Source organism: Perca fluviatilis, chromosome 1 (assembly GCF_010015445.1).
Source record: "Perca fluviatilis chromosome 1, GENO_Pfluv_1.0, whole genome shotgun sequence".
NCBI classification, from domain to species: Eukaryota; Metazoa; Chordata; class Actinopteri; order Perciformes; family Percidae; genus Perca; species Perca fluviatilis.
The window spans coordinates 18,933,441-18,956,733 of record NC_053112.1 but is presented as its reverse complement, the minus strand read 5'-3'; the positions used below and the strand labels follow the sequence as shown (position 1 = coordinate 18,956,733).

Here is a 23,293-nt window from a genome sequence, read left to right as displayed (position 1 = left end):
GGGGGAGACAAGAGGGAGGGATACAGACAGAGGGAGGGAGGGAGACACAGACAGATAAGGAGACAGACAGACAGACAGACAGACAGACAGACAGACAGAAGTGGAACACAAATGATCTAGCCTGATGATCATAGTTAGTCTAGTTAGTTGACTCCTACAGCAAGCCTGGAGTAATCAGTAGACTGTCTGTGAAAGGGTTGTCATGGTTACTAAGAGCCTGGCCCATGTTTATAAACATCTCTTTGATCTGATAACGATAGCACCTGGTCTTAATATGTCTCCTGTAGCACACCGCAGCACTTCAGACACTGAGAGCAAGCTCTCAAACAAAGCCTCACAGTGGAAAAACCATAACTGCTATCTGTCAAATGACGTGATCCTGAGCACCACAAGGCCTTTGTGAACGTATCGGTATAAAATGTATATGGATAAACGTAAAAATGTGGTCATATCAGCGATTTCAAAAAGTGGTTTGTTCAGTGTTTCGCTGGGAAATATCCAGGAGTTTGATCATTGGAGTCAATGGAGAACGATATGGAGATCTTGTCATTTGGAAGCTCAACCAGCCAAAAGTAAAAGGCGTATCACAAAACTGAGCAGATTTTCTGAAACTAGACAAAAATACCTACGTTTTGATGTATAAATTGTGTATGCCAAGTAGAGATTGTGGGCGTGAGAGCAATTTGAGAAGAAAGGACAAAGATAATTTTTCGAAGCTTCACCTCTAGCTATGACATCATCCACTCAAGCGCGCATAATACACACTCTGTTTAATCGATAAAATTTCCTGAAATGATCACTAAACTTAAACACCTTTTAAAAAAAACTGTAAAAGGGTATCAAACTGAAAAGATAAGTTTGGATAGCTGAATATCTTGTGAACATTTTAAAGTTTATTTGGCATCTGTAGGTGAAAGTATAAAGGAGCTGAAAATTTTGGGAGGGGGAAGAGGATTTTGGAAGGATTTGAAGGCTTCTCTCATTGACTTTAATGTTAAAAAAAAGTGTTAAAAAGCTGAATATTTTAAAAAGTATAAATAATTAGAAAAAAGTTGAAGAAGTCCCATCATTAGCTGAAATAGCTGAACATTTGAAAAGTTGAATGGTTTAAATAGGTGAAAGTATGCAGAAGTTACAGAGAGCCAAAAAACGTACGGAATAATAAAGCGAAGAATAATAAAGAACAGAATAACAATAGGTGGAATGCTGTAAAACAGCATTCCCCCAATTAGCTGTATAGCTAACTCTGGTACAGGGCCTGAACTGTGCATGGTCCCTGACAAATAAACTAATAAAATAAATAAATAAAAATAAATAAAAACCCTGACATTGTTCGAAGAATCATTTATAAATGCCGTTAGAGACGATAGGACCATGTTAATTCATGACACTACTTCCAGGCACATAACCCAATGTATATTTTAGCTTCTGTGAGAAATGTTTGTGACTGAGGCACCTGCCACATAGTGTGTATTTAACCCACAATAATCCATATTTTTCCTGATGCACAGCTCTGTTTTTACCCTGTACATGTTTTGTAAAGTACTAAATTATAGTCCCTTTATGATCTGAGGGGTTGTAAATATTAGGTTCTCCGAGAAAAGACGAGCCATTATTCTGAGGAATAAAATAATTTCTGCTTAATTCGAATATCTCAATTCTATATTTCCTAATTTTAGGGTATTGGCAATGTCTGACTAAACCGAGATTAATACAGCTATAGTATATAGATACACACAGGGATGGACTGACAATTTGTGCATTCTGGAAAAGTCCAGAACGGCCGTCCAACCGACGGCCGTCGGCACAAAAAAAAGTCTATTAAAGCGATATTAACAGCCAACAGCAGTGGGCGCTAATACAATTACTTATATGCTACGTGTAAAAATAAAACTGAAGAAGAAGAGTCGGCCTACGTCATTGAGTGAGATGTTACTTGCTGTGAATACCTTGTCTGATAGGCTACAGTACTGTGGCATAGTATCAGGGTATCCTGGCTAGGGTCTGTCGCGCACGGCTACGGGCGAATGGCCGGATGACGGGCCTATTTGGGAGAAAGTCCAAGGCTGTTTTTTTAGCCCCAGTCCGTCCCTGGATACACACACCTAAGAACTTCAATCCTGCTTCCATCCTTACTTTAACTATTGTCTAAATGTATTTATGAGCCTCAAATCCAGACAGGACTTGAGGAATACATATTTCTCCTAAAAACAGTACTTTTCTCATAAAAACAGTACTTTTATAGAAACGTTCTGTGCTTTTATCCCACTTACAAGACCCTTGCAAGGCTTTTGACTTAAATTTGAGGTTAGGACTGAATTATATGACTTGAACTTATTTTTTCCCCCTTACGCTTTGATAACTGTAAATTGTAGACATTTTTAGAATTTAGCATATTATCAGTGAAGGTTTTCCAATCAATTATAATTACTTTCAAAGGCTCAAGATACTAAACCTACTGTATCAGTTTTTCCATTGCTGCCAGTTGGTCTGACTTGACTGTGTTATAGGCCTTTACTACTTTACTGAAGCACCAATAGAAGTGGATGACTATCAAATAAAAGTGAGTTAACAGTTAAGATGTTTAAGCTCCACCACATCATTGCTAATAAAATGGTTACTAGTAACCTTTTTCAGTTTCTGAATTGTGAACTCACCACGTTTTCAATCTGTAGAAATTCAGATGCAGAATAAAGTTATAGGAATATAAAATGAAATAGTTTCATTAAAAATAAAGGTCATTTTAGGGCAAAAAAACAAACAGACAGGGCTTCAACCAGTCATACGGTCACTTTTTTGACAACTATCACTTATTTTTAAATACAAAATTAATAGTGACTGGAAAATCAAACACTGCTGAGCTTAAAAAAAAAAAAACTTAACACAAAAGTAGTACACGGGAGTGATGCCTCATTATTTAGTCAACAGAGTACTGGAGTTCTTCTGCTGCACAGTTTATTTAACAATATGGTATATAAGTAAGAAATGAGTCTTTTAACCAGTTTATACAGTGATGTCATTCTCTCTTCCTTATATTTATAGTATTTTGCTTAATAACTTGATTTACAATAGGAGAAAAAGTAAATCCCCCCCCCCCCCAATTCAAGTTTTTGTGACAGAGGAATGAGGGTTGATAACCTTTAGTTTTCCCTCAGGGTGAATCTCAAATGTGCCCTTCATCCCTAGATAGCACACAGCTTAGTGTAAAATGTAGAGGATGGGGCGCCATCAGAGATGTGGCCTACAAACAACCGGTGATCATTCCACCTCAGCTTAGGGGGCTGGTCTCTTTTTCACACTCTTTACACTTTACAACATTTGTATGACAAAAAATGTATGACAAATTCTTTTTAATGTCAAAGCAACAATGTTCTACACCCGCAAGACGGATTTTCCAAATTCCAGGCCACAGAGATGTAGGTTGCGGTCCTTGGTGTCTGTGTTTGTGAAACCAGTCGGAGCTGTAATTACTTTAGTGACTGTGAGGGTTTGTGTCAGTGTCTTCATGTGTTTCTGTATACATGCCTGTGTATACACAACTGCCGCAGTCCATTTCCTATTTTCAATACAACTGAGTGCTCTTCATACACACAAAGAGGAGGGGAACAGTCCCTGAACGCATCGTCTTGGAGTAATAGTACAACCAGTACAACACTAGATTACAATGACAGCCAGGAATGACAGCTTGAGAAGAGAACGAAAACCTGGCCCAATTCCCACACAAATTATTTTACAGTTTCAACACAAAATGCTTTAAGTTTCTTTTCCAAAGGTACAAAATAAAAAGATATGAATAATATAATGCAATTGTACATTTTCTTTGAGAAAAAAAAAGGAACGAAAAAGGCATGAACCCATTCCAAAAACAAACCAAAAATAAATTGAGTATTGAACACATTTGGTCTCAACCAAAAAATATATTCTTTGTGATTTAAATTTCATTTACGAATCAACTTTTAGGAAACAATTACATTCCCTATAAGTGTTGACTTTTTTATTTTTGTTTTTTCAACCAGTTTCTTTTTTTCTTTTTACAACAGTTGAAACTTTTTACATGTCAGTACAAAAAAACAAAACAAAGTCCTCTAATGGGATAAAGACTCCGAGGGGAAACTAGGAGGAAGAGAGGTGGGAGGATGGGTCTCTGGGAGACAGATTGTGTTCTTTAGTTCCAAGCAGAAATGCTACAATCCTTCCACAAACTTCTCCAGAGTGTCCCCTGTAGCATCTCCCACCATCCCCAAGTCACTGTTCAGCCCCCCTCTGTTGGGCGTGTTAAGCTGCGGGAGCATGGCGCTTTGTTCTGGTGTCCCCAAATGTCCCTGCTCCATGGACCCTGACAGCGGGCCCCCGAGTCCCGGGTGGGGGGAACCCGAGTGGGGTGGGTGTGGGTGCTGCGGCGAGGGCTGGGGCTGGTTCTGGACCTGCGGCGAGGGACTGGAATGTGGTCGCTGCTGCTGGGGCTGCTGTTGCGAGGGCATACAGGGGGACTGGACTGGCGCTGGGGAGCGGACCTGGTTGCTGAGGGCATTTGCTAGTGTGGGCTGGCCGGGGAGGTGGGCTCCACCCTGGGGCTGGCCGGCCAGCAGGTGGGCCTGGGGGCTCATGGGGCTGGGCTGGGCAGGAGAGCCCATCTGCTGCTTGAGGACGGCCTGCTGCTGCTGGGGAAGTTGCTGCTGCTGTTGGAGCATTCGTTGATGCAGCAAGTTCTTGGTGGAGTCCATCCCCATGCCGGGCTGGGCCATCTGAGCCATGGGTGGGAGCTGGCCCATGGGTCCTCCAGTGGCTCCTGAACCTGCCTGCATGGCTATCTGCTGCTGCTGCTGCTGCATGCGAAGCTGGGAGTACGTTGCTGCTGTACCCTGCGTCTGAGCAGGGAACTGGCCAGGATGGCCCTGAGGCATCACCCCCTGTTGCTGCTGCTGCTGCTGCTGTTGCTGTTGTTGTTGTTGTTGTTGCTGCTGCTGCTGCTGCTGTCTTAAGAGCTGCCGACGGTAGAGCTCCTGGATCTGGGGGTTGGTGTTGTGTGCTGCGTTTATCAGCTGCCCTTGAGCCCCCAATGCAGCCATGCCCTGCACAGGCGGCTGCTGAGGCTGCTGTGGGGGCATCCCCGGCCTCTGCACCGCGCCCCCTGGCATGGACATGGCCTGCATTGTTGGCATGCCGGGTTGCGGTTGCTGACCTGCTTGCTGCGGCTGGTTGGCATGGTACTTGGCTGTTCGCTGTTTGATGAAAGCGGCCATTAACTGAGGGTTTGATTTGAGGATGTTGAGGACTTGCTGCTGCTGCTGGGGCGAGCTGGGAGATTTGAGGGTGCGGAGGAGGTCCTGCAGGGCGTTGGGTGCAATAGCCCCAGGTCTCTGGGGTGTTTGTGGCCGGGCACCAGGCTGCTGTGGAATCAGCAGCCTCTGGCCCTGCTGAGGTTGCTGCCCTGGGGCCATCATGGCTCGCTGCATGGTCATGGCCTGCTGTGGGGTCTGGCCTGGGACAAGGCCTGGTTGTTGAGTCTGAGCTGCCAGCATCGGCCCTGCAGCTCCAGACCACTGACCTTGGGGCATGCCCGGTTGCATGACCTGTGGTCCCCGGGGCCCTGGCACCATCTGCATGGGTGGCTGCATTGGTCCGGTCATACGCTGCTGTGGCTGCTGGGGGTTCATGGGTAAGCCGTTCATGTTGACCCGGTAGTTCTGCTGGTTCTGCTGGGCCTGTGCCATCATCTCGATGTGGCGTGCCATCTTGACTGCAGCAAGGGGAGGCTGCTGCTGTAGCTGCTGAGGTGGCTGGGGCGGCTGGGGGAGAGGCGACTGCTGCTGGTGTAGGGGGGAAGCCTGGGGCCCGGGCTTGCCCTGGGACACTGGTGTTTGAGGCTGGCCATTGCGAGGTGCGTTGGGAAAAGAGGGGGACATGACGCCTGCTGAGTTGGGGGTCTGCGGCTGGTTGGAGAGCGGCAGCTGGGGCGTCTGAGGAGTGTTCGGCTGGGCATGAGAAGTGGGAGTGCTGGGAGCAGCTGAGGGCGGTGGGGACGGTAGCGGCATGGTTCTGCCTTGCATGGTGGCCATTCTTCTCCTCATCAGCTGGGCCTGCTGGAGCCTGTGCTGCAGCTGCTGCTGGCGAAGCTTGTGCTTGATGTTCAGGCAGAACGGGACAGGACACTTGTTCTCCTGACAGTGCTTTGCGTGGTAACAGCACAAAGCGATAAGTTGCTTGCATACAGGGCAGCCCCCGTTGGTTTTGCGCTTGCAGCCCTTGGTGTGCTGCACCACTCGCTTCATCTTCTGGCAGGACGGCAGAGAGCAGTTGGCATTGCGACACTGACAAGCGTGGACCAGGGACTGGATGCAGCGTTGGATACTTAAGCGCCGGCTCTCCTGTGGGCTCTTGGAGGCCTCTCCACTCTGGCCGTTGCTGTCGTCGTCAAGGCCAAGGCCCCATTTCACCATCTGGTGCTCGTGGCCCTTCACGTTATAGCAATTAATGCACAGATCAAAGTCCTGCAGAAAAGGGCAGATGGGGACAAAATAATTATCAAGTCTAAAAGATTGTTCTGTCAAAAGTTTCAAAAATGTACTCCTGCTGTTAAGAATATTAGTATTTGATTTAGTACACACACACATATATATATATATATATATATATATATATATATATATATATATATATATATATATATATATATACATATATATATATATAGTTAAGATTTATCCTCGTCTGTAAAGTAAACAGACAGACTTTCATTTTTATTTTCTTACACTGTGTGATTCTTACAGTTTCAGACACAGGAGTGATTCCAGTGTAAAAACCCAACAGCATACTAATAGTAGTAACTTACCTCGCACACAGTACAGTGCCAGCGTGTCTCCACATGGTGTTTGCACTCATTGCAAGTGTAGACAAAGCGGTCCTGTCCCTGGTTGTGCAGCTCAACCAGCATGCACATGGTGCTCCACTTGCACCTCCTGAGGGAGCTGAACTCCCAGTGTTTGTCCCTGGCCAGAGTCAGGAAGGCATCGCGGCCATCCATCAGGTCACAGGAGAGCATGGGGTCAGGGTCAACGATGGGCGGCAGGGTGTTGGCCATGGGACCGGAGTGGAGGTGGATCACAAAGAACACCTTCAGCAGACAGAGAAAAAACACACAGAAATGAGAATTCGAGAAGCACAAGCAAAACTGAAACTGGTATTAAAATTTCCCATGGCATGAAAATTTCACTTTATGGAGGTTTTTTTAACATTAATATGCATTCCCAGCCTGCCTATGGTCCCCCAGTGGCTAGAAATGGTGATAGGTGTAAACCTTTGAGAAAATGAAAGCTCAGATGGGCCAATCTGGAATCTTGCTCCTTATGAGGTCATAAGGAGCAAGGTTACCTCCCCTTTCTCTGCTTTGCCCACCCAGAGAATTTGGCCCACCCATGAGAGAGATACATCATGGCTTTCAAACGAGCAAAGTGGCAGTTGGTCAAGGCCACACCCCCACCCTCCACCTTGCCCCCCCCCCCCATCCCCCTCTCCTCCTCAATAGCTCCAGACACAGAAATGGCACATACTAAGGAAAGCTCATTGTGGGACTGGCTCTAGTGGCTGTAATTCTGCACCAAGGCTGAATTTCGGGAAAGAGACTTCAGATACAGTATTAGGGGACCACTAAGGACTATATAAAAGCATCCAAAGAGCACCATGTCATGGGACCTTTAAAACATATTTACGTTCTAAATTACTACATTTAGAGGGGAAGTATCATTAAGTCAAATAGTAACAACATACATTTTATTCACTATCCAACACACAAATGTTCATTAAATGCCTGCTTATCATAGAAAAATAAAAATAACTAAACAAGTCTGACCTCTTTGTGCTTCTCCATGGTGGCGTATAGCTTCTGGGACAGATCATTGGCTACATTCGGCATCCCAGGCTTCTTCTTATTGGCTCGGCTCACGCTGCTCTTGTTTTTACTGGTCTTCTTGTTGTTCTTCTTCTTAGCGTTTTTGCTGTCACCTGGTGTACCCTGTGGGAGATATACAATGACAGAAAACTAAGCTTATTCAATTTTTACATATTAATTAATTAATAATTAATAATCTCTAACCGTCAAGTTAGTACTCATAACAGTGAGGAATTCGGTATCATCAAAATGCCACGAGTACTTTAGTTGCACTGTGTTACTCTTTGTTATCTCCTTAATTCAACTTCTAATTAAAAGCTCATTAAAATTCATCAAATTCTATTTAAAATGTGTTAATGATATTCCAAGGCTTAAAAAGTAGTGATATATGAAAGAATGTTAATCTATAGAAGCTTGAAGTGCAAAATGGCTGTCAATGGCCATTAAACATGACTAGGAAAGTTGTTTGTACAAGAGTTGTATATCCATAACTACCACATCACCAAACCATGACACAATGTTCGCACCTCGGGAGTTTCAGAGGCAGCGGTGTTCTCCTCCTTCTTCCTCTCCTCCTCCTCCTGCTCCAGCTCCTTGATGCTCTCCTCCAGCACGTTGGGCCAGAAGTCGCCTTCAAAGTACGGCAGCTCATTAGCGCTGGTCAGACGGTCCTCGGTCGCCTGTTTGCAGATGTCCTGAGAGGAGGACGAAAAACACAATTGATTCAAGCTATTCAAGATGTTTCTGACATGTTTAGTGTGTTTGCCTGTATATACCGACAAAGTAGCAGAAGTGTTCAGACGACCAGCTATTTACATTCTACCTGTTCTACCAGGAAATGGGATCAGGATCACTGCAAATCAAAACCTAACTAGACAACACTAGTCTCCCTTTACACATCAATCAACTTTTTGCATGCACATGTAAATGTTTCCTTTTTTCTAAATATTACAGACTGCATATTGAGTTGTAAGCCTTGTGTCAGAAAATGTCTCTTTACCTTGTAGTCATGCAGAATCCTCTCGGCAAAGGCCTTGTCCAGCATCTTTCTGTACCACTCCTGCAGCCTCTTAGGCTTGGGGATCTTCTGGTCAGGAGGATGGCAGTGGAAGATGTAGTCGTCTCCTTCACTCGGCGGACATGCCCAGATGTGGCCCTGGGTATACCTGTAGGTATACACAGACCAGAAATAAGACCAAAGAGACAATATGTAAGTTAGGACATCTGCTTCCTTAGAACTAAATCCCACCACGAAGTTCACTCCAGAGACTCTTCCCTCTATCTTTCAAGAGGGGAGGCGGAGAACAAGTATTAGAGCGAGGCTTACCCAAGTTTCTTGACATATTCTAGATAGCCGATGAGGATCTCGTGGTACACTGCGGTTCGTAGAATCCGAGGTCTGAAGAAGTGAATACTGTCAAGGTATGATATGTAGACCCGTCTGCAGAGGTAGAGAGAGGGGAAATGGTCAATTTCCCGCATACAAAGCACCTGAAGCGCCAGTCCTTTATTGCAATGTAGTACAGTAGTACATACCTAGTGTTGGGGAATGCGCACTCAGAGCCGTACTCCTGCACGTGCATGCCAAAGAAGCACACGTCCACGCCATCAATCTCCTCAAAGGCAAAAAGTGCTTTGGTTCTGTAGGGAAAGGTCTCGGGCATTTCACCCGTGTCCACAAACCTGTGGCAATCAAGGAAAATCAGATATTAAAATGCGTAAACAGCATAACGTGATCTCTAGTCTGTCCTGGGTTATTGCTAGCTGAAACATGTCATAACGTTGGGAGGGTCCGCTCCGAACCCAACACTCAACACAAAGGTGCAGACTGTCGAGCTGTAAATTATATATGACCGTTTCTCTTATTTGCGCAGGGTGTAAAGGTATGTTGCCACTAAAACATCTTACAACCTTAAAATCTTAAAAGGTATTCTATAGTTCCATAAGAATATAATACAGTACATAAATGTTTCATATCAACAGTATAAAAAGCCTTTTATTTTATTGTGACTATAAAGGCTTCTAGGAAAGAAGAGTCAAGAGCTGCCCAAGAAATTGCCTTGTGTGACGCTGCTTTTAGCGATACTCGAGATCATAATGGGACAATTCAAGTCAAGTGGCCTTGAGTCAATAAAAAGCAAACGGCCTTAAATCCGTCAAATTGAAGATAACAGGTTGTTGGACAAGGGCCTCCTCCCCGCGCGGATGGGACAAGCAGACTTTGATCGTGTGTGATCAAACCGTGAACAAACTTCTGAGCTAGTCAGAGAGGGTGTGCACTCCATCTCGTCAAACATGCCGGTTCCACAATCCCTCTTGAGTGGGCATAAACGCTTTATAGAGGGCATTCAGCTTTGTCTGGCAGAAACATAAAATATGCTCCAGACAAATATGAGCTGTGCCAGTGCATCTACAAATCAGAGGAGGGGTGGGGGTTGTCTACAACCTCATCTTGACGGTTTGCTCTTTGGTTGTTTATATATTTGATCAAGGCAATTTTGGTTGATTTAGTTTAGGCCGGCCTGGCCGACTTTTTGTCTTTCAGAGACTGTAGCAGGCTCAGATTTGAAGATAGAGTGAAGATATTGTTATCATATGGAACTATGTCATGCGACCTTGTCGGTAAGGTGGCTGAATAATGCTCCAAAGTTAGGCTAAGTTTTGGCGAGGGCAAAACCAGCACGGGTGCCTTCTCCTCTCACCTCAAGATATCAGAATGAAAGGTTAGGTTATATGGTTACCCACAAGTCTCCCCTTTACAGAAATGCCCACTATATGCTAATCCAATGCAGTTTGGGGCAAAACCATGCCGTTTTTCTCATGTAGTATTTTCACCTATTCTAAAATGGTTTACTTGAATATTTTCGCATACTGGGGTCTTGGAGTTGCAGAAATTGGTTATGACTAGGAAGATGAGACTCTTGTGAATTCAATTTGTGATTGTAGTCCCCACAGCAGCCATTTAAATATAGTGAGACCATTTTCTGAAACTTGTGTCACTGTATAAAATGACCTGCTGTGAGCTCTAAGATAATCACAGCCTCATGCAACTTTACAACCACAAACTAGAAACGTAGGGCATTAGGAGGATGTATGGCTTTCCTAGGTATACTGACCATAAGGAGGTTTTTGGAGCAGTTTCCAGAACAGTACTCCCCATCCAATCGCCAAAAAAATGCAATTCTTGCAGTAATCTCCAAATGTCAAAGGTTTTTGATACCAAATCACAACATCGATTTTTGTTCTTCTCTATTTTTTATAGGTTAAAAATCGCCAAATCTGTGTAACAAATGCTATCAACCCAAAAACTGCTGCAACAACTTCTGCGACATAAGTGAGCATGAGAATGGCCTTCACATACTCATATCACAATGTACAATTTAATTAATTCATATTTATTTCTGATTTATGACTAGAAAAACTTGACAGTGCTTAGCATGGCAAATGAATCCCCAGGCTCCCCGCTTTCAAATTCTGTATACCCCTTCTATGTGGAATCTACGGTTGACCTGCAACAACCCTCTAAACATGCCCTGTCCCCCATCAGTCTCGAAAAAGGAGGCGAATGCTAAGGGGTTAACATACCAAAGCATACATTACATACACCCAGTTCTGCGGTCTTCCTGTCAGTGATGCTCTCACCTGGCTTTCATGCCTGGTTTAACTTCCACCGTTTTGTCGGAGCTTGCCACCACTCGCACAAACACCTCTCCGGCCTCTGGGTGGTTCTGTCTCTTCAAGTATTTATTCACACGGTCCTCTATGTACATTCCCAATCGTGTCGATTGCAGCCCTTCAGTGTACAAACATACAAGAGAAATCTTTGAAAAATGGCAATTCTTTTAACTTTCCAGGATAAAAGAAAAACAGGGGTTACACCTCGGGTACTTAAAGAACCTGCAAAATCGGTTAGCACCACATTCCATAAAAGGTCAGTATTGTTCTTCAGGGCTACAAACACCAAAGAAAAATATCCATGAGACCACAAGGCCACGTAAAAAAAAAAAAAAAAAAAAAAATAAAAATCAAGGCTGCCACTGCAGGAAAGCTACAGAAACAGACATATGCAGCCCATGTGCATGTGGAGGTGGTTTATATTATCTTCTGTCTTCAGTGCTTGTGAGACAAAACTGCAATAATCTGTTGACATTTTGAACACTGCACGAGACATCACAACGAAAGCTGATTCAAGGACCTGATATCTAAAACTCAAATGTAGAGAATTGAACTAACGTTTTGCAGAGAACTTGTTTTCCTTCCGTGTTTTTGCACTCTTCTTTAAACAATTGTCACAGATGAATCTGGAAAGAGAAAGAGCGATGTTAGACTTTGTTACAATTAACAGACAAAATATGCAAAAATAATTATGTAAATCTACTAAAAGTACAAGCTGACATCTCACCCAGATGGCCAAATGACCTCGTAGTGTAAGACGCATATCTGGTGCATCTTCCTTCCACAATCTTTACATTCAACAAACCTAAAGAAAAGTAAGCATACGGTCAGACATTTGCATTTGAAAATCGGCTAAAAAGATCACAGCTCTCCACAGAAATCTTTGTGTTACATGTCTCCTTTCAAGCTAAAGAAGACATTTAACGCTACCTAGTCTCACTTCGCCAGACCTTCCTCCACCGCGGCGCTGCGGAGGAGGGTCTGGCTAGTCCACACAGCCTTCCAGGATGGGACAAAAACGTGCCACTGGTTTCTTGACATTTCTTTAAACCAATCACAATCGTCATGGGCGGTGCTAGGCACTGGGAAAAGCCGCGGCGACACTGCAAAATAGCCTCGGGACGCAAGATATTTTGGTGAAACGTGTACGTTCAAAAGTTGTTTTAGTCATGCAACAGAAAACTCAGATTGGACAGATAGTCTGGCTAGCTGTCTGGATTCACCCTGCAGAGATCTGAGAAAAGGTTAACCATAGTACATGAACCGACCGGAGTTTAAAATGCCAACACAAAGGAAGCCCAAGGCAACGGATATCTGGCCTAAATGACGGAACGGAATTTCCGTTTGCAACGGAGCAATCCCGGAAGTGGAACGTCAAGGATATAGACTTAACGCCACCTGAGTCACTCTGCTACATTAAGAGCGTTGGCCAAATGGTAAAAATGCAAAAACTAGCACTACTACGTCAACAGCACTCGCCAGTTAACTGTTAATGTAGCACTTCTACATGTGCTCTGAAATGGATGACTGATGCATTGTTTTTTTTTAATGCAACTGAAAATGATCAAACACTACCAATTCTCAAAACTGTCTGTTCCTGATGGACATCATTTGTATACGTGTTGATATCTTAACAGCAAGCAACAAATGCAACTGTGCCTTTGTGGGATGACTAGGGGTGGGCGATATGGACAAAATATAATATCTCGATATTTTTTCAGATTTTGACGATAACGATAATTAGACTATATCCTTTAAAAATGTGTTTTTAAAAGTCTGAGTTACTTAATCACTGATGATGATAATGGGCACAATGTTGAATGAAAACAGTTCTTATTTATTTTCTTTAAAATAATTCTTTAAATTTAAGTATTCAAGTAAAAACAATTCAAAGACAAAATACTAATACTATACTAATTGAACTAGTGTAGGAACATTGAACTCTGAGTACACATTCAGTTGTTCACCTCTGCTGTAATGTAAATTGTGCAGCATACAAGCAAGATTAAATCATAATAATAAAGGGCTCTGTTCTGTAACATATTGCACACAACCATGTCCTTATTGGAAGCAGTCCTGGAGATGAGACAGGGCAGTGTCAGGCCAGGTTTTGATAGTCCTTCTACTTGGCTGTATAGTCCTTCTGACCGGGATTTATGCTGGGATCAGGATTAGTTTATGTGATCTGACTGGCCCAGGTGAGGGAGAGGAGCAGTTCTGTATGCTTTCTTGATGTTAGAGTATACATGGTCTAGTGTGTTCTTCCCTCTAGTAGCACAATCTACATGCTGGAAAAAAGCTGGAGAGTACAGACTTTAAGGACACCTTGTTAAAGTCTCTTCCAGGTGATTGCGCTGCAGTTTGTTCACTATGGTTAGCAGTGAGCCAAACTTGTGCTAACGTTAGCATCAGGGGCTACGTAGACTGCAGTGTGCTGTTTTCGTAGTAAATAAAATGGCCTGTATATTACCGACAGGGCTCCAGGTAAGGTGAGACGTGCTGGGCAACGATCCTGCGGTCGGTACTCCATTCATTGTGCACAAAAATGCAGTCCTCCGCTCCGCCTCTGGAATTATTTTCTTATCCTACCGGTAGCTAGCTCGGCGTGCTAGCGCCGACAACAACCTGGAGCGGCCGGTCTGGCCATGTCCTCCGGGATGTTATGAGCCGCCTGGAAGGCTCTCGTAACGGCTGTGCTGTATCATAGTCCTGTATTGATTAGTTCAGTGTGGCTGTACTTGTATAAATATACACCGACAGGAGAGCTAGCAACCGCTGCACAATCGCGCGCCGCCATCTTTGTTGACATGAGTGAATGTGTAGCGTTCCAATCGGTTCCAATGCGTGTTTTGAAGTGTTTTTTTCCAAGTAATTTAAATACTCGATAATGTTAATTTGCACATCGTTAACACAACAATGACGATATTAATGTAAACGATATATATCGCCCACCCCTAGGGATGACATCCTATTATACACTAAGCCACAATGTGAAAGGCAATCGCTGCATATCAAAGAACTAAGAGCCTGCGTTCTCCGATGGAAAAACATCATTGGATAGGGAGTTTTGACAGAGTTCCACTCAGCAGGTGGCGCTGCTGAGTTGCCCTCAGGCCTCACTGAAGCTTAAATAATTGATCAGAGAGCACAAAAACAAAGCCAGAATATAACTTTTTTTAAATCAGGAACACGTAAGTGGGAATAAGCAGTAAAATGATTGTTCAACACATATGAGACTAACTTCTGAAAAAGAACATGCTTCTCTGTCAGTTTTAGTCCTTCCCTCTGAGACGGAGTGGGGTTTGGGTCTACTTACGGTTCAGGGTCAAGTACATCGTTCTTCTTCCGTTCGAACTGGTCTTTTGAAATCATCCTGAAGTGTCAAAAAAAAGAAGGGGAGAAGAGATAGTGAGAAAAACAAGACGCACACAAAAACACTTGTATTTCTCCATTTCTGTGTTTCTTATTGCTGGCTGAGCCTATGGGGGGGGGCCACGATAAGAATTCTTTAAGAATACATTTGCCGAGGAGCGTATCGTGGAGAAAGTGGCAAAGTTGTTGTTGTGTTAGTAGTTCTAAGAGAAACGTATGGCCCCCAAAGCAAGAAAGCAAAATAATTTAACGTTTCAAGAAATTGAAGCAATAGTAGTGAATGAGGACCAATATTTTTTTTAAATGTTTTTAATAGTGGGTTTATCAATAGGCAGTTTACTTACGTCTGTGGCTGTGCAGGATCATCTCCTAACGTCACACTCTCCCCCTGGATCTCGTTGAAGCACTTCTCACAGAAATGGTACCTGCAAAAATACACATTTAACATTCAGCACATTCAACACTCATTTAGTATTCAGCTATTGTGTGTCCAATCCAATAGTGCACAAAATAACACTTGTCTTTTATGTTTTATAACAGAGTGAGGAATCCCTGAGCTCCCATTGAGAGTGTAAATGGCCTGCGCTGCAGGAGCCTCACGCTGTCTGTCAGGCTGTGCTGTATCACTACTGCTTCTGTGCTGCTCCACTCTCAAAGTGCCCAGTTTAAGTGTGAAAAAGGGCTGCAGTTACCCCGCTTATACAGCAGGGGCCGCAAATAATTTAATAATTTATACTTTTACGGAACATGCAGTCATCTGCTTGCTTTTAACTGAGAGGAAAGTGTACTGATCGGCAATGCCGTTTGTGGCCAACGCGATATATTTTCATCTGTCATACAGGAGCGGGGCCGCAACACTGAATTCACTCAGTCCCTCGATAGATGCTGAGCAAAACACAATCAACACACCGCTCTGTTGCTCTGTGTCTGACGCTCTTTTGGGTTTAGTCCTCAGCGTGTTTCCCTGTATGTGCAACACTGGAACTTGGCTGATAATAAATGTTGTGAGCAAAACCATTTTGTAGTCTCACGCCGTGCCAGGACCTGGAGGCAGAGCCATTAAAGCCAAAGCAGTCAGGATGACACGACTGCCTGAATTACAGCGGTCCCTCTAGAGCTACAGAGGAACAGATCCCAGGCTGCAGGGGGTGGGTAATACAGTTCAAATGGCTGCATTTATTGCCCATCAAAACACTTGATGAACAACTGTGCATGCAAATGTGTAACACGCATGAGACGGTTCAGTGAGATTCAAATTCCAATTAGTGCAATATTATTTTTTACCTGCTACATAGTTGAGTTTACAGACATCCATAACTGCAAAGCTATACATGGACAAACGCACAATAATGCGCACACACACACACACACACACACACACACACACACACACACACACACACACACACACACACACACACACACACACACACACACACACACACACACACACACACCTGTTCTGGTAACTGTAATATGTGCCTCCAGTAGGTATGGTGCAGAGCTGCTTTCCATAGCAACAGAGGGTTTGAGGGGAAAACTCGTACTGCAGACACAAGCAAGATGACACAGGTGGTGAAAAAAAACTTTAAACACATCCTTTGCCTCAGGAGTAGAAAAGGTATCAGCCAGAGTTATTATTTGAATTTTACTCTTTGGCATCTAAATTTGCCTCATCTTAGTGCTGGGCGATGAGGACCAAGCACTAAAATATTCACAATCGCATGGTGAAAAGTAAAATGCTTTCTCATCCTACTGAGTCAAAAGTTTTTGTGTGTTTTCCCAAACAAAGCTCAATAGTGAAAGAGGAAGTAAACATTGGATTTTTAGTAATTTGGCAGTCTTCAGCCTTCATCTCACCTTCCTGCCGCAGCAGTATCCCAGGCCCTGCATGACAGGGTCAATCTCCGACTCAAAAACCTCGGCCAGCTTGGAGCAGTACTTGTAGACACGGGATGTCTTGCGGTTGTAGAGCCAGGCGTTGTTGAACATCAGCCAGACATCGTCAACGTATTGCCAGGGCTCTTGGTATTGGCCCGTGTCAAGCTTGCGCTTTATTGTGGACAGGTCTATTGGGTTCTTAACAATGTCAAAGTAGTCCTGGTGGATGGACAGATAAAAAGTTGTATTGTTACAGACAAAAGAGCTAAAATAGTGCAGCTAAATCACAGTATGTGCATCCACCTCAACCAAACTATTAACAACATCCCAGGAGCAACACTTTATCATTTCAAAAGGTTACGTGCATGTGTGCTACATACAGGGATACCCAGAAGCATAGGGTCTACTGGTTGTCTGAAGGGCAGCGACTCGGGGTCCTGCCTGTAGAGAGACTCCAAAGTCGGCATCAGAGCCTGGCGCAACTCCTCGGGCTTAAAGACTGAACAAAAATAAGAACGGAAAAGGAAAGGTATGTGTAAGTAACAACGAAAAAGAAAATATGGGGGAAAAGCAGGGTTTACTGTAGAGGAAAAAAAAAACTGAAACATTACATTATATGGCCTTCAAATGGGTCTCATGACTTGTCAGGTATATTCTAACAGCAGGTGCACAACCCATTCAGTATTTGTGTAAAATGCAGCCAAGATCAAAGAAGGCTTTCTAGAGTCTGGACATTGTTCAGAGTCAGTGCCAGACTACAACTTTTGTCATAATAAGTTTAAATGAAACTCATAAGTCATCACTTTCTCACAGTTGGCGAATATTGGGTGTATTAACATTAGTGGCAATGACAAAAACCCTCTTTGCTTACTGAGTGGATCAGTCACAGACTCCACAAAGATTTTAATCATCCCTTGGAATTAGACTTACTTTTCCTCCGTGACTGAGAGGGGGATGAGGAGGTTGTGCCGTTGGCTCCACCCTCTTCCTCTTCTTTTGGTTCTGCCTTCATTTCTGGCTTTTTCTCCTCCACCTCCATTGGCTCCGGCTTTTCCTCTGGCTCCTCCTTCTTCACCACCACCGCTGAAGCAAAGTCTTTCTCAGTCTACAGACAAAAAGTAAAATGACTCATACCACAACAAGTCATGTTTTAAAACTTGACACTATAAAGAGTTGGATGACTGATGAGAGAATTTATCTCTCATATGTAAAACCTTGATTTTCTGCATGAAAACATGTTTTGCTTGTGGTTACTTGAGGTGTGAGTTTGTGGGCGACTGAGAAGTTTAATGGTGCGTTCTTTTTGTCCACCGAAGTCGATCTACAAGTCGTTTTCCGGAGTTACGAACCGGAAGTTGCAAAAAGAACGCCACCGAGGTCGTTTATACGACTTGTCAAGTCGTCTGAACTCCGAGGACCCCGACTTTCAAAGATGGCTACGTCGTGCATCACACGTAGTAAACATTGTGGTTTTCTACAATTTTAAGCACTTTTGTCGTAACCAAATGAAGTCGTACACATAGCGCTGTATACTGCTACCTATAGGCATGTCGCTACGGTCTTATGAGTTAAATACCGCCTGATTAGTTATTTTGTAGCTTGTGCAGCTGAAATTGGCTAGAGACGCTCGGTTGCTATATGACAACAATAGCTTTAAGCCGAGTTGAAAGCAGAGCAGTAGCCTAACATTAACGTTAATCAAAACGTAATTTTCATGTATCAAACTGTGAAATATATTTGTGTAATATGTAAATTACTGGGTGAATAGAATCTTAAATGTTACTAAAAATGTTACAAAAATCCATCTTTTCTCCGACTCGTAGTATTGTGTGACAAAAGGAATGCAACAACCCACGGTTATTCGTTTTTCAACATGGTACAAAGCAGCATTAATGCCACTAAATGTATTAAATTAGGCAGTATTTTAATCAAAGTTAAATCTTCACCTTTTGATAAACATGCATTCATATCGTTATCTGCCGATGTTAGTTTATATTACACATATACATACATTATATTACACATATACATACGATAGATAGATAGACACACACACACACACACACACACACACACACACACACACACACACACACACACACACACACACACACACAGCAAAACTGGACCGTTAATTATTTCCATCTAGCCGCGTTGTGTGTGTCAGGGCGGTGCTGGTGTATGGTCTGGAGGTTTTTCACAGTGAAAAAAGCATTCTGCAATACTTGTAAGGTCAAAGTAACGCAAGAAGGATCCTGTGTCAAATCCTTCAACATCACCAATTCGATCACTCATATATAAAGAATCGCAATGAAGTTCGCAAACAATATCAGGAGAAAACTACCAGCAAACAGCAAGAGGAGCAACTTTGTAAGGACATTGACAATTAAAATGTATTTAATGTAGCCATAGCTTATACCCGACCTGCTTAAAAAGGTCTGTGTTAGGGACAAAGCAGATCTGATGTATCATAGCATCCCTACTCAAAATCACAAAATTCATTCCAACTCAACTTTCTTTTTCGACCGTAACAAAAACCGGCAGATTGTGATACTCCTGTTAGAATGTCCACAGATGAAAAGATAATTTGCCTCTGGCCTTGTTCAGGTTCAAGTCTACTTATTGTTTAGATCCATTTAACACTTTGGTAATGGAGTAAGAATTATGTTGTTAACAATGACAAAATCGAGGACTTCAAATATCACACATTTATTTATTTGTTATTTACAGGGATTAACGGCAAATGATAAAATATATGAATTGATGAACAAATATATAGATTGATCATGCAAAATTAAGATGCAGTTCAGCTATCCACATAAAGCTTTATTTAAACTTTATTTTTGCCAACAAATGTAGGGCAGAACAAATCATTGGAGAGAGAATGCACAAATTGGTTAAAAGCTGCACGAAGTAACGAATAGACAGACCAATCAGTCGACGTGTATTTGAACATATCGCTTCAACCCACCTCCATCTTGGGCTCAGTTTTGCCGCCAGCAGCCTCAAACTCTTGTTGGTCATGGTGTGCCTCTGCTTTGACCTCCTGGACAGGCAGGTCTGCTCCGATATGCTGCGAGTGCAAGTCAGCGCTGGCAGCTGAGGCCGGCGTGGGCACCCGGTTATCCAGACTCGCCCCTGGTTGAGACAGCTGAAACACAGGGAGGGGGGGAAATAGAGGCAGAGACAGAGAAAACGAATATGAGGTATTGGCAACAGCTCAATTGCGGTTATACATGCAGGGCTGAAATCACGACACAGATGAACACCTCCCATGGTTATTTCATTGCTCCCTTAAGTTGAAAGATGTAACATTCCCATTGTGATGGATGCTTCAAACTGTGTTGAAGATGTTAGACAGAAAGGTGGACGTGGATGAGACTGGTTGGTACATGGCAGTCAGAGGGATGGGAATTTGCAGGGAGGGGGTCAGAATGGAGGGCATGCTGAGGGCGTCAGTCTCACCGGCGTGGTAGGGGGCTGAGGCAGGGGCTGCGGCGGGGGCTGCGTCTGTGCTGCTGCAGGGAGCTCCGCCTGGGATTGGGGCTGGGTGGGGCGGGGTGGGGTGGCACCCCGGGCAGGGACAGGGCCAGGGAGGGTGGGGGTGGAGCTGCGGCTGGAGGGCTGGGGATGCGGCAGGTTAGTGGCCCCCCCAGCCGTGGAGGCGGAGGAGGCAGCAGGCGGAGGCGTGGTGTGCAAGGGGGTTTGGGAGGAGGCTAGCTGAGGGCCCAGCGAGGGGCCAAGTGCATTGATGGGGAGGTTAGCGCTCTGCTGCTGCTGCTGGAGAGAAGGACACACACAAAAGGGCAGGCGAACATACGCATACACACACAAGATTAGCAGACATACGTACAGTCACAAAGTCAACCAGACAAACACAACACACAATTTGAATTTAGAGAGCATCTTGTGACAGGTACGAGAACAATTTAAGAAAAATTAGTGTGTAGTATGATCGGTGGAAGTAGTTTGAGTTTTAGTTCCGCAGCAGCTGGGTGGAATTAGCACACATATGTAGCAACGCTAAGGAGAGCATCCCAGAAAACAGCCAAACCAAATCAGTTATCCGACTTGATTTGCTACAGCTCCACACCCCTCATCTCTCTTCATGTCTCACCTGGGTGACGGCAGCCTGGGCAGGGGGCTGGCCCATGCCAGTGACATTCATGGCACCCGTTGCAGCACCAGCAGTTGATCCTGGAGGAAACTGGGTCTGAGGCAGAAACTGTCCCTGGCTGGCCGTCTGGCCTACCATGTTACCACCACCATGTCCGGCCATCATGCCCTGGGCCTGGGGCATCCTGGAGGGAGACATACCCATCTACAAGGCAGGAAAAGCTGATGTTACTATGAGTCTCCACTGACCAAACCAGAAGCACGAGCCATGGCAAAGATCAATCACATTAGTGGCATTCCAGCTCTATAATAATGCAGTAATGGTTTACAATGAATTTCTTCCATCTACAATAAGACTGTATGAATGTGCTCGTAGCAGAGATTTTTTTTTAGTGGGTGGCACTCGTCTAGATTTCCGTCTCTTTCACAGTCTTCCAGCTAGTGTCTATATTGCTGAAATAATAACAAGAGCAATCAATTCTTGTTTTTGTTATAAAAGAACAGGTTAGTGCTTTCTTTAAAGTGCCCTGCATATTTCACCACATCTAATTTAGGTCGTCCAGAAAAGCCGGTAAAATCCTGACTGAATGACTATGTTTTTTCATATATGATTTAAAATATTAAAGTCGAGATAGAATGATTATATAGGGTATTTCACACTGTTCCTTAAGGTCTCCTAATAGAGTATGTAACATTGGTTGGGCTGAAAATGGCCCGAGTGCTATTCTATGGGCCCTTAACTACCCTGTGAATATGGCCCTATTTAGAACAAGAGCTTTTCTTCCAAATATAGTATGCTCATGAATATTTAGAGGAGCTGTGCGCTGAGTGGTTGAGCGAACCACATACACTTACATTGGAGACGAGACAGCAGATCTCATATTTCAGACATATTTTATACATTGTCTGCTATTTCGTTATTAAATTCAGTTGAAATAAATATGGGCCGTTTTACGAAAATTGATGGCTAATTGCAAATTTGGTAAGACGTGTTGGACTTCAGGAGCTCCACAAACGGCAAATTCACCGTTTCTGGGTTACTGGACTACCGGGGCTCCGGGTTCCACGGAGCTGGCCGGCTGCCAGCTGCCGGCATAACTATCTTATATTTACGGTTTGAATTTTGTCACGGCATGTATATCACAGCTACCCTAAGGTAGGTAACACTTGTTTCCGATTCCCTTCAATCCTATGGGTAAAGATCACAGCTAGCTAACTACACTTCCGGCATAACTAGAGTATATTTACACTTTGAATTTCGTCACGCCAATGACGATGCATTTTTCTGAATTTCAGAGGTCTCGTTCGGAGGAGGCTCGTGGACAAGAGGCGTTTATTTCCCCAATCGCTGGTTTAAAGAACTCAACACACCTATCCATTATAAGATTAACTGGAACCTGTGGTAAGAGATTGCGAGCGTAACAAGCTCGCTGACCGCGCGCTCTCTCTCAAACACACACACACACACACACACACACACACACACACACACACACACACACACACACACACACACACACACACACACACACACACACACACACACGCCATTTAGCAGGAAGAGGGGAGGGAGAGCAGCAAGCTGCAGGCCCTAGAGCTCAGTCAGGGCCTCGGCATTTGGTAGTCCAGTAACCGTGAAGGAGATCCATCTAGCTCACAGCGGGCCGGGTTCTGTGAAGGAGGACAGGCCGGGCAGCAAGGCAGCAAACCAGGTAGCACCGGCCGCTGAACTCCGACACACAGTCGGACAAAATTTGCAATTAGCCATACATTTTCGTAAAATGGCCCATATTTGACCTCCAGGGTGTTTGCCCACCAGCCACAGTGGCTTTTTACCAGCCACTTTTTCCGTAATTCAAATTTATAAAAGAAAGTGCACTTGCATATTTTGAATAGCTTCATTATTTTGTATTATTAATACATATTTTATTAATATAGGCAAATAAAAAGTGATGTGAAAAAAAAGCCTGCGAGACCATGGCAAAATTGTGTTTGGTCAATCATAACTGACAGTAATTGTAGGCCTACATGTTTAATGAACAGAAAAAATATTGACTCATCTCTCAGTAACCTAGCATTAAACAGTCCCTCCAGGATTTCATGGCCTTTTTTGAGATTGTTGTGGCCCAAAATGCCAGATTTTGCGGGAGCTTTTGTAAAAAAAAAATGCGATAAAAGTTGCAATGCCTTTTGTATTTTTGTTGCAATGAAGTTGCGAGAGACAGTGAAAGTTGCTTTTTTTGTATAGTTCTTTAAAAATAAAAAGGAAACTTATTTCGGAGAGAATAAAATTACTCTGGGCTGAGTTGTCCTAGTAACCTTTCCAAAAAGGCTCAGGATGCTGCAAATGTTGGTATAATA

The 23,293-nt window shown here is 43.7% G+C and overlaps 1 protein-coding gene across 1 annotated transcript in view; it reads right to left on the bottom strand.

Moving 5' to 3' along the window:
* Window positions 1-2,910: 2,910 nt before the first annotated feature.
* The window catches only part of crebbpa (CREB binding protein a), a 62,482-nt gene continuing 42,099 nt past the window's right edge, over window positions 2,911-23,293 (bottom strand). Inside the window, exons 11-29 of the mRNA XM_039796625.1 lie at window positions 20,934-21,137; window positions 20,282-20,596; window positions 19,788-19,967; window positions 17,747-17,921; window positions 17,197-17,315; window positions 16,796-17,035; window positions 16,393-16,481; window positions 15,280-15,360; window positions 14,880-14,936; window positions 12,291-12,368; window positions 12,122-12,189; window positions 11,531-11,681; window positions 9,425-9,571; window positions 9,216-9,329; window positions 8,889-9,054; window positions 8,416-8,583; window positions 7,850-8,011; window positions 6,833-7,114; window positions 2,911-6,491 (exon numbers count right to left, since the gene is read on the bottom strand). Coding sequence (XP_039652559.1) covers window positions 4,185-6,491; window positions 6,833-7,114; window positions 7,850-8,011; window positions 8,416-8,583; window positions 8,889-9,054; window positions 9,216-9,329; window positions 9,425-9,571; window positions 11,531-11,681; window positions 12,122-12,189; window positions 12,291-12,368; window positions 14,880-14,936; window positions 15,280-15,360; window positions 16,393-16,481; window positions 16,796-17,035; window positions 17,197-17,315; window positions 17,747-17,921; window positions 19,788-19,967; window positions 20,282-20,596; window positions 20,934-21,137 — 5,103 coding nt within the window. The 3' untranslated portion in view covers window positions 2,911-4,184. The remainder of the gene's footprint in view (window positions 6,492-6,832; window positions 7,115-7,849; window positions 8,012-8,415; window positions 8,584-8,888; window positions 9,055-9,215; window positions 9,330-9,424; window positions 9,572-11,530; window positions 11,682-12,121; window positions 12,190-12,290; window positions 12,369-14,879; window positions 14,937-15,279; window positions 15,361-16,392; window positions 16,482-16,795; window positions 17,036-17,196; window positions 17,316-17,746; window positions 17,922-19,787; window positions 19,968-20,281; window positions 20,597-20,933; window positions 21,138-23,293) is intronic.